General features: G+C 30.9%; 1 protein-coding gene across 1 annotated transcript; it reads right to left on the reverse strand.

Annotated features, from left to right (window-relative positions):
* Nucleotides 1-11,002: 11,002 nt before the first annotated feature.
* On the reverse strand, nt 11,003-11,470 carry LOC124943521. Its single transcript, XM_047484020.1, has one exon. It carries the CDS (start codon nt 11,468-11,470, stop codon nt 11,003-11,005), a length of 468 nt encoding a protein of 155 aa, XP_047339976.1.
* Between the last annotated feature and the right edge of the window lie 412 nt (nt 11,471-11,882).

Raw genomic sequence — 11,882 nt, forward strand, 5'->3', positions numbered from 1 at the left:
AGTTGTAGAAGAAGCTGAAGCTGCTGCTGAGAAGGAAAGAGCTCTTGTTGTTGAAGTTGTCGTTGCCGACCATGATAATGTTAAAAATGGGGAAGGAAGCACAAGAGGTCTTCTAGAGGAACTCGATCGAAATCAAAGTGAAAAGTTGCTTGAGGTGGCGAAGATGGTTGTGCACCAGCAAATAGAGGTTCAGGTCGTGAAGGGGACAGAGGTTATGGCAGTGGAGGTCGAGCGATCACTCGATTCCATAACATCCTAACTGGCGAATCAATGCTTGAAAGCGACGCAGATTCAATAGTGAAAAGGGAAGGACACTAAATCTTTTTCTTTGTTTCTCGTACTTTAAACTTAAGCTTGAATACTTTAGTGAACTACTTTGATTTAAATTTTATTTTTATTAATATTTATTTTGCTTTATTAAGGTTGCATAGTTTTAACATCATAAAAAGAGGGAAATTGTTGGAAAAAATTAAAAACAAAGTAAAGAAAATGATTAATTAAGTAAGAAGTAATTAACTTAGAAATAAAAAAAAAGCTATGAAACATAAAATAACCGAATTTTGATGATGTTTAATTAGAACAAAGCTAGATGTTTAATTAAATCGTGGTAGTCTAACTCCTTTAGACTTGGTCTAAAGGGAAATGTAGTTAGACGTGGAAGTGTAACTCCTTTAGACTTTGTCTAAAGGGAAACGTAGTTAGAAGTGGTAGTCTAACTCCTTTAGACTTGGTCTAAAGGGAAACGTAGTTAGATGTGGTAGTCTAACTCCTTTAGACTTGGTATAAAGGAAAACGTAGTTAAACGAGGACGTCTAACTCCTTTAGACTTGGTCTAAAGGGATGCATAATTAGACGGGGACATCTAACTCCTTTAGACTTGGTCTAAAGGGACACACAGTTAGACGAGGACGTCTAACTCCTTTAGACGTGGTCTAACGGAGCACGTCTAATGTCTTGCTTTAGCAGCCATCTGAAGAAAGAATACGTCTAACCACGATCTACTAGTTGTCTGCTACTCCTACTCCACTCACTTTTGTGCAGTCTACCAAGAGTGCTAATTGTATCAAATGAACGAATGCCACGTACGCAAATATCCTTCCAACTTCTTGTCTAGTATAAGACAACTTCATATGATATTTGGCGCACTATCTTTTCGTTGCGGCCACAGTCCATATGCTCAGAGTCTATTGTATTCTGGTACTATTTGAGGCCTTCCAACGAACACTTGCCACGTGTCCACGAAGAAGATTCGACCGTTGGTGTCTTTCTACTATAAATAGATGCTGAAGGACAACAGATGAATCACCTCACTAAAGTAATCTTACAGAATCACTGATTTAAACACTTGCTAACTCATTCACTCTTGTTCTTGCTGATCTCTATCATCATTCAAGCTCAAGAGAGAAAATCAATTACTGTCTAGCTGTGAGAATATTATTGAGAATATTGTAAGTTGAATAGAGGTTGTTCTATTCAATAGAGAGTTAGTTATCTCAGTAAGTTGTATTTGATTCAAAGTATTTAGTGGATATCCTTCTGGTTGTGGAAGAAGGTGTAACGTAGGAGTTTTATCTCCGAACATCCATAAAACTTATGTTCTTTACTTTCTGCCATTTACCTTCAATCGGTTCAAAGTTTCAAATCTGACAAACACTTCCGCACTTGAATCCGTTTCAAGAGTACGAAGGATTTGTAAAGAATATAAACATATATTAATACCTCACAGGATTATTATCGAATTGTTTATCATAAGTTGTTAACAATAGTCAGACCCTAGTCTCTATTGTTAGTACCGATCCTATCAAGTTTTTTCCTTTGAGATTAAATAACTCTCATTTATATCATTTTGCATGTATCATTTTCAAAAATAAAATAAAATAATCTTGTTGACGCTCATCACATATAAATATTTAGTGTTGATCCCATTAAAATATAACTTTAGGATTATAATTTTCAGGATTAAGATTACCTTGTTTAGCCGTACATATGTCCTTTTTTAGCTTGTATTAAGTTGGTCAATTATTTGTCTCATTCGTATACTTGATTTCATCTCATAACTATATGTGGTTGCTTTTGGAATTGTATTTTTTTTCTTTTAAATTGTGTGAATGATCCAAGACCATGGCATCAATATCTTCTAAAGTATCGCAACTTATAGATCTTAAAGTTTAGTACAAACATATCAATGAAACTCATCTTCATCTTTGTTGTAAATGATAGTTCAACACGTGTGCTTCGTTCAAAATAGTTCGCCCTAGTTTTTACTATCAAAGTTAGGGTTTCACCTAGTTTCTTATTGGTTTTCATTCTTGATGAATCCGAAGAAAATAATTTAAAGAAAAAATTTCAATAAACTTTTTCCCAAATTTTGAAAGATTATCTTGATGTATGTCTTTCTCTTCCACTTCTTCCTCTTCAAGTAAAATCGTTGCCTTCAAAGTTGAACGGCTCTAATACCATAGAGAGATCCAATACTCTCAACGGAATTAATGGACATTAATAAATAAATTAACAACATAAACAAACTTGCATTACTGAAAGAAATTTCAATTCCCTTGGTTTTAGAACTCATTTTAACGGGAGATAATTTGTGAAGTCTACAAAAACAACATTACGACAATCTAGTTCAACTAACTAACGCTACATTTTACCTCCCAAGCGTCATTCTAGGAAAACGTGAAATCAGTTTTGAAGAACATGGTAGCATACGAGGTTTGCACATCCTCTAGGTCATTGGTATTGCAAGTTACACCAAGATGACGAATGGAATGATCAACACATACGAGAGTAATCGATTTCTTAGGGAAAAAGTGATCATAGTGAACCAACTGAAGAGCAAAGAAATGTGGTTTATCTGTGCAACAAGATTAGTTAATTTAACATACTAACAAAAGTGTTGTCTCTTGATCAAACACCATTGAAACTTGACAAGCATTATAGATGTTGTTGAAGGGTTAAGGATAGAAAATATCAATTTTTATATTTTGGAATCATGTCAATTTTGACATATTGCTTGCACTTATCATATTTTTTCTTTTGTTGTAAACGAGTTTACAAGTTTTTTCTATCTTTATAGGTGTTAATATGTATCACAAGATCCAATCAACAAATTAATTTATTCATATTTACTCATTCGGAAGGAATATAATTATAGTTTGACGATGTAATTAAAAGTATCCAACATCAATATGCACTAATTTAGGTATAAAGAAGGAATTTATCGGCACATAAATGTTTCATAGCATAAACTTTCCTAGAATTTTATGGCACAATTTTTTGTTATCAAAGTTATTCTTTTGCAACTTACATCTAAATCAACATTAACGACGATAGAATAACATTGATTGAAGATTTTTTATGTGGTTATATAAAGGTTTATAATGCCCGCACAATATTTTATTTTTCTATCTGAGCATTAGTTTTAATATTTAGTGATGTTTAATATTATTTTAGTTTTCTTTAATATTTATTGGGAATTTTAATTATTTGAGTTTTTTTAATATTTTAAAGGTATTTTTGCTTATCAAAAGTAACTTATAAACAGCAGATTGCAATACCTATATGGACTTTTTTAATTAGACATTCTTGAATATGCTTCCAACACATCTAAAAAAATCATGGAATAAATGGTAAAAAACCAAAATAATAAGAAGAGACGAAGATGAACTATATGTATGAAGAACGACTTAATTTAATTTTTTTATCAAGATTTATTCTTGTCAAAAACAAATATCATATAAACTAAACTCATTAAGGTAACTTACATTGGAAGAGTCGGTGCCTAAATAGTTAAAAGTTAGGGGTTTATTGACACTTAAAAACCTCTAAGTTGAAGTGAAGGTTATAACTATGAAGTAATTCTAACTTTCTATATTAAAAAATAAAGAATAACATAAATTACTTAGAAGGGGTAATTTACATTGTAATAGTGACTTCTTTAATGTATTTCCTCTTGTCTCGCATAATATATTTTTCATACACTTTTAGAATCATACATAGAGATTTACGCTAAATATATATATATATATATATTTATATATGGTGTCTTTATTTTTGTTCAAAAAATATTTATTTTAAAAATAATCGTCGATGATAAATAATTCAAATAAAAAATATCGACAATAAAAAGATGCGCTACAAATATGTAATAACTCTTGCTAACAATTTTTGTGTGTTATCTTTTTTTTAAGATTAATTCAATATTGTGAAAATCTATTTTCATATTACATCAATAAAATCTTTGTGATAAAGATAAGAAATATATCAATTTAATAAATATATTTAATGCTATATTGATTTTGGTAAGTAAATAATATATTCAATCCCTTTATATATGTTTCAAAAACCTTTGAAATGTATCTCATCAAAAAAAATATCACTATAAAGAAAAAGATTTCGATTAAGATGATTAAAAATACAGATAGTTCACTAACGTTTTTAAAGAGAAAGTTCAGCGCTTTCAAGAAAGCTGATTAGCTTTCCACTCTTTGTGGAAATGAGCTAGCAGTAGTCATGTTTAGTCCAAGTAGTAAAGCTTTCTCTTATGGAAACCCCAGTGTATATTCCATATTAGATCAATTCATGGGCCTTGATCCCTTGAAAACACTTTACCCAATATCCCATGAACTCTTAGAGGCACAAAACAATTTAGATTGAAGCTCGAATAGTTGAGGTTGAAGATATGTTCAAACTTGAATAACAACGAGAACAAATATTGTCACTAGATATGACTAACCATGCTAATAAAAGATGGTGGGAGCAATCCATTGAGGAGATGAGCTTAACTGAGTTACATTTGAGGAAGGATAAGATGGAAGAGCTAAAAATGTTTTTTGAGAGCGGAAAAAAAATGAAGATGTTGGTCGAATGATTTCATGATTATTGAGAAACAAATTAGTTATTAAAATATGTTTGATAGGACTTTGTTTTATTTTATTAGTCTAAGAGCTTAGTGGTTCTAGAATTGGTTCTTTCTTTTTCTTTTTCTTTTTTTCTAATGTTTTAAAATTTGGTTATCAGTCTTTTACTTTTTATGCCCTGTCTATTTTATATAAGTAGTTTTCTTGATGATTTATTGATATTTATATTTATTTTGGATTCAAATAATATATCAAGTTATTGTTAGAAATTCACACTTATTTTGTACAGGCCCGAACCTGCTGTGTAATAAGTCAGACAGTTGTCTTAGGCCCAAATATTTTTGGAGCACCAAAACTTTCAAAAAAAAATTATAATGATATGTTCATGGGATTATTTTTAAAAATCCCATAAATAATAATTGATAACCTATCAATGATAAGCTCTAACTTAATTTGTATCCAAAAAAATAAAAATAAAAAACACTATTTTACTTGGAGAAAAGAAACGCACGATTCCCATTTATCAACAAAATCAAGGAAAACGAAAAAGAAATAGGAACAAGCATTCTGGAAAAAGAAAAAGAAACACTTCCCCCAAACCCTAAGCTCGTCGTTGATCCTCCTGCTTGCCGGAATCGGAGTAGAAAACTCAGTCGTCTCCTTCCCCGAGCTCTTGGGCCTTTTTCGCTCGTTCCAGCCTTGTTTCTCGGCATTGTGCCACTACCCACTAGGGTTCTTCCTCCGATTTTTCGGTGATATTTTAGTTCTATTTACTTGATTATTTTTAGTTGTTGAGGCTTGTCTAGTGGAATGGTGAATTCATAGTCTGTATCTTGCATTATTGCATAGTGGAAGTGCAACATTGTGGTTAATCATAGAACTATTTCTAGAACTCCGATGTTGATGGATCAGATTTATTTCTAAAACTAAAGTTGTTAAGACATTCTGTTAGGATCTAGTTCGCCGCTGGGGGACCGGGGTTGGGCCAGTTTGCGCGTCTCACTCAAAGGATGGTGATTAATCCTGTTAGAGATTAACACCGGGGTTTCAATACTACACAATCTGTCACAAACCCTTGAACCAGGTTCAAGCGCGGAAGATGTTTTTTTTAGGTTGAAGTAGCACACACACAAGACAGGCAGAACCGGTTTTGAATAGGACAGGTTTGGAAATTGATGGGTCGGTTTTTTTATAGCTTGATGATTCGGTTTGAGTGGTGTAGAGTCGGTTAAAGCGGTGTAGGTAGGTTAGTATAGGTCGGTTAGAATGTAGAACCAGCAGAAAGTAAATAACAAGACAGGTTTTTATGGATGTTCGAAGATAAAACTCCTACGTCACCCCTTCCTCTCGAAACCGCGAGAAGGATATTCACTAAGGAATACAAATACAATCCGATCGAGACTTATTTCCTGCTCGATAACACCCGTACAATTTACACTGAAATTGTAAATACACACTTCAACTTAGCACTTAAGCTTTTCTAGAGAGAGAACACACTCTTATCACTTGTAGATTAAATGTTTACTGTGTCCTCTTTAAAATCTCTTGTGTCCCACTTTTACTCTTCTTCAGCTGCTCCTTTTATAGGTGAAATATGCCAACGGTCATATTTCACTTCCTTGAATTTGATTGGTTGAGCAGAGGTTCAGTGATTCAGACCTGGCGGTCAACTGTTCAGACCTGGCGGTCAACTTCACAGACTTGGCAGTCCGTTCTTCCAGTGTGTAAGACAAACCTGCCAAGTTTGTCTTTTACTCAATATGGTGACTATTGGTTAGACAGTTGTCTGTACTTGGAAGATTTCCTTTCTGATTTATCCTGAAGTAGAAAGATCTTGTAGGACTGTCTTCTGCAGCCTGCAGACTTTCCTCAGACTTGTATGAATATGGAAATGTTCAGTCTGTTCCTTTGGTATCATTCTCAACAGATATCCGAAGTATCTTCTTATGTTGGTCGGTCATTTGATTTAGCCTGATGACTTCCGGTTATTAACCAGCTGTCTGGTGTTTCCAGCCTTCTTTTGAGCGGTCATGTTTCAGGTCGGTTTGATAACTTGACCGGTGGAGCTTCTTAACCGGTTGAGTGATCTGACCGATTGGTTTTCTCAAACCGGTTTGGTACTTTGACTGGTCCGGTTCTTTGTTCCTGCATGGAAGGTTTATTTGTGTTAAGTTCTGTGAACCAGTCTAATTTTATCTAACACATTCATTACCCGGAGAAGCAAAAAGAGCGATTGATGTGCTGAATTATTTGAAAACAATGGATGGTTGTTATCCAAATTTCTATATCGCATATCGAGTTTTGCTGATTATACCAATTACTGTTGCATCTGCGGAAAGGAGTTTTTTCAAATTGAAGTTGATTAAAACTTATCTTCGATCAACTATGACGCAAAAAAGACTAAATGAGTTAGCTATGTTATCTATCGAGAAAAAAATTATTGAGAAAGTTGATTATGCAAACTTGATCAATACTTTTGTTTCAAAAAATGCGAGACGAATAATATTCAAGTGACTATGTACTAGTTCGGAACATAAATTTTATATTTTGTTTGGATCTTCTTTATTTTTTTAGTATTTACTTATGACATATTATTTTGATGATATTTTATTTCTAGAATTTATGTTACAAATACTATTATATTTAAATCGATAAAAAAATATATGTATGAATATTAAGCTTTGAGGGCACCAAGTTTTGTGCTCACCTCAGGTCTCGAAATCTCATTTCCGGCACTGATTTTGTATAATATATAATATTTTTGCAATATGTTTAAAGTGAAAACTCAATAAATACAATTCTTATTATAAAAATAGATGGTATAAACATCCTTCTTTAATTATATTATAAGAGGACAGTGAGACTATATAGTTTGATTAATTAGATATGATTCAATTATCATTTGGAATTCGATTTGAACAATTGTTTTTATAATATAGGGTTTGAACATTTGTGGTTGGATTATTTTTCATTTATAACTGATGGGTCGTCAGTTTCTTGTCGAAATTAATAGTGTTAAAAAACTTCTCATTTTAACTATGATCGTGATTTACATTAACAAAGTAAAATACAATGGTTAAATCGTGATTTTATAGATCATTCATATGAATAGGAATTAAATCATTAAATATCCTTAATTTTAAATAATAATGAATGACTGAATGTAATTCCAATTGAGTGTAAAAAAAAATAAATTAATAAATAAAATCTTTTGCAAAAGCACAATTACTCATTTTCCATATTAATATCCATCTAAAGTGATTTCCATAATTTTTTGCATAAAAAAAGTACTTCTCAGTAATTTCCATAATCTTTTCGAATAAAATTTTTATTTAACACATTCTTACAAGATTGTCTGCATCTTCTATCTAAAATTATTTTGTATTTTAAAAAAAGGGATAATATTTTTAATTAGTTATTATTTTGCAAGAAAAAACTACATTAATATCCTAATGTTTTTTTTGTTCTAAAACACAAACTACTAAACAGATTAAATTGGAACAAAAAAATAACGAAAATAACAATAAAAAGAAACAAACAAATAAAAAACCTTTCTAATTCATTATGTCTTTCATGATGGATGATTGGAGGTGAATGACGATTATTAGGTAGATTATCTTGTATTAAAAAACGACTTAAGTATAGAACCTAAAGGTTTAATGTGTTGGAATTATTTCCAATATATGTACATATATTATTTAATAATTGTATATTAGTTGTTATCATAATAAAAGATTAAAACCCAAATAAAGTGATTATTAAAGTATAAATATTATGGGCTTATTTAGACATTTATAATAAATATGGAGTCATATTTATGTAGAAGCAGAAATATCATTTATTATTTCGTTGATGGGCCGAATAATAAATGGGTATATTAGAGCTAGGTCCCCAACCCATATAGATAGCCTACTTATTGTGTTTCTCTCATCAGACAATATGGTTTATGTTCATCTCTCAAGAACACTCAAGAAGGGCTATCGATATAGGTTTGGAAGACTTAAACCCCACCCACATCAAATATTCCGATCCAGGTTCAGATCAAGAACAAGAAGATACAAGATCAAGATAAGATCAAGAAGAGGAGAATAACGAAGAACGACTTAATGAACTGTTCTTCATTCCAGATTAAGGTACGTTTTCGCAATTACAGTTTATCTCAATTTATCGACATAGGGTATTAAAGATTATAGACTTAAGGATTAAAGATCTAGATTAAAGATTCTAACATAATGTGTCATAGGGTTGGACTGATGACTATTTATATAGTCTCATCCAAGAGTATGTTCTCTCTAGTATTAGTGAATTTCGAGAAAATGATGAAACGTTAATAGTGGGTGTTTGAGTATGAAGATAAAAAATGTTGGACCCAACGAATAAACCAAACACAATACTTGTAGAGAAAACAAAGAGAAAACAAAGAGCAATAAATCAATAGTCGGTGATTGAGCATGAAGATAAATAATGTTGGAGCGAACAAATAAACCAAACACAATATTTTTAGAGAAAACATAGAGCAATAAATTAAGAGAAATAAATAAATTACTAGAACCAATAATTTATATGATGAACAATAAAGAGTGAACAAGAAGATACAAGATCAAGATAAGATCAAGAAGAGGAGAATAACGAAGAACGACTTAATGAACCGTTCTTCATTCCAGATTAAGGTACGTTTCCGCAATTACAGTTTATCTCAATTTATCAACATAGAGTATTAAAGATCATAGACTTAAGGATTAAAGATCTAAATTAAAGATTCTAACATAATGTGTCTTAGGGTTGGACGGATGACTATTTATATAGTCTCGTCCAAGATTATGTTCTCTCTAGTGTTAGTGAATTTCGAGAAAATAATGAAACGTTAATAGTCGGTGTTTGAGTATGAAGATAAACAATGTTGGACCCAACGAATAAACCAAACACAATACTTGTAGAGAAAACAAAGAACAATAAATCAATAGTCGGTGATTGAGTATGAAGATAAACAATATTGGACCCAACAAATAAATCAAACACAATATTTGTAGAGAAAATAAAGAGCAATAAATTAAGAGAAATAAATAAATTACTAGAACCTATAATTTATATGATGAACAATCAAGGGTGAACAATTGTCTAGGAATTGAAGAGTGTATAAGGTAGGATTTATTGTTTTCGACCTATTTCTCTAACTCTCTAGTGGTAAGGTGAATTAAAAATATATATTTACTAATATACTAAATAAAGTTTATATATATATATATATATATATATATATATATATATATATATATATATATATATTTTGTTTGTGTATACAAATCTGATAAAGGGTCATATTTATCCAAATAAACATATATGAACAATTGAAATAACTTTATTTTTTTCCATTTTTCTTCAAATACATGCATGAACTGTCACCCTTCTCTTAGAATATGCAGCCTTCCTAGTCTATTTCGTTGTTAAAAGATTTAAAATTTGGTATAGTACAAAATTGAAGAGGACTCGTGACTTGCAATCTTGATGGAAAAGAATCCAATTGTTTTCTAAGAACTACCCGAATTTTATTTTATTTTTTTGGAAAAACAAATTAGCGTTATTTCATTAAAAAATTTCAAAAACGGGAAAAACACGAATTTAAAAGATAATTCTAGAAAAACCATATTAGAATAAACCATATTTTGGATTTATATTCATCGATTATAAATATTTCATATAAGAATTTGCTGATTGGAATATTTCGAAAATAAAAATTGGGTTTAGGAAACTAAAATTTAGAAAAGACGAGGGATAATGAAAAAAATCACAATTTCCATTTGTTTTTAATCCATGTGATATTTTTTAACAATTTCGTATAAAGAACAAAATATTTGTGTTACGTACAAAGTGAAATCAAATTCAAAAATTAAATGTCAAGATCTTCCCAACCATTTCAAGATATCAAGATTAACCTATAATTCATCCTTGCTAATAACTAAAATGTTGATTATACTTCAAGAAAATCAAGAAAAGAAGATGCAGATAAGAAGATGAATAAAAAAAAGGAAGATTTCTATCATTAGCAAAATCTGAAACATACCAAAACAACATTCAATTTGAAAGTACTACTCAACTTCACCTAAAGAAAATATGTATGAACAAGGAAAAGAACAATGAGAAAATCATATAGAGAACTTTTGATCTTCTAACAAGTGTAATGCAACCGAATCTGAGAGTCCACTCACCCCAAGATCATCTGCTGCGTATACTAAAGCTAGCATTTCTTTTATGTCAAGGTTCTTGAATAATTCAAACTCGAGTTTCTTCAACTTGTGGATCTTTGAGATTTTTAAATGAAGACTCTTTATCTTCATATTCCTCAAGATTAACGGTTCTGAACTATCGGAATGCTCCTCCACGGGGTCGGGCCGAGAATGCCAATCGCAGTACTCTATAACCATAGCGAGATTCTTACCATCAATTTTTTTAAGAGGAATCACAGCCGGAGGTAATATTATTGGGTGTTGGATAACCAACTTTATCATATGCATCATTAAGGCCACACGCTCCAAAATAATAAACTCGATGCCATCGGAGCTCCTTAGGGTTACCACTTTTGGATTTCTATTGTTGGAGGAAGAAGATGACATCTTGCCTTGTTGCTTCGTTCTTTTTGATCTCAAACAATATTGGAAAATTGTGGCAAGTTGCTCATATATATATTAATCTCCTCGGTGCATTTACTTAATTTAAATTATAACCCTATTTCATGTAACTTAATAAAATAATTAATTTGAAATTATTTGGATAACTATTTATAAAACATTTGTCTAGGGATAAGTGATTTTTTTTTTCATTTTCACTTAACTGGGTTCGAATTTGAATTATATCATATTATATTTTGAAGTATCCTAATTTTAACTATTTAGAATGACCATCTTACTTTAACTTCTAAATAATTGATCACATTTATAAAAAAATTATTAGTTTCTCTTTAATTTTTTTTAAATTTTCAACTCTTTCCACACACTACACCTTCTTTAAATCATTTAAATTTGTAAC

The sequence above is a fragment of the Impatiens glandulifera genome, chromosome 6, assembly GCF_907164915.1.
Source record: "Impatiens glandulifera chromosome 6, dImpGla2.1, whole genome shotgun sequence".
Lineage (NCBI taxonomy): Eukaryota > Viridiplantae > Streptophyta > Magnoliopsida > Ericales > Balsaminaceae > Impatiens > Impatiens glandulifera.

Bases quoted from the DNA above. Each gene is read 5' to 3' on its own strand.
- LOC124943521 (XM_047484020.1), bottom strand. From the start codon at position 11,470: ATGTCATCTTCTTCCTCCAACAATAGAAATCCAAAAGTGGTAACCCTA.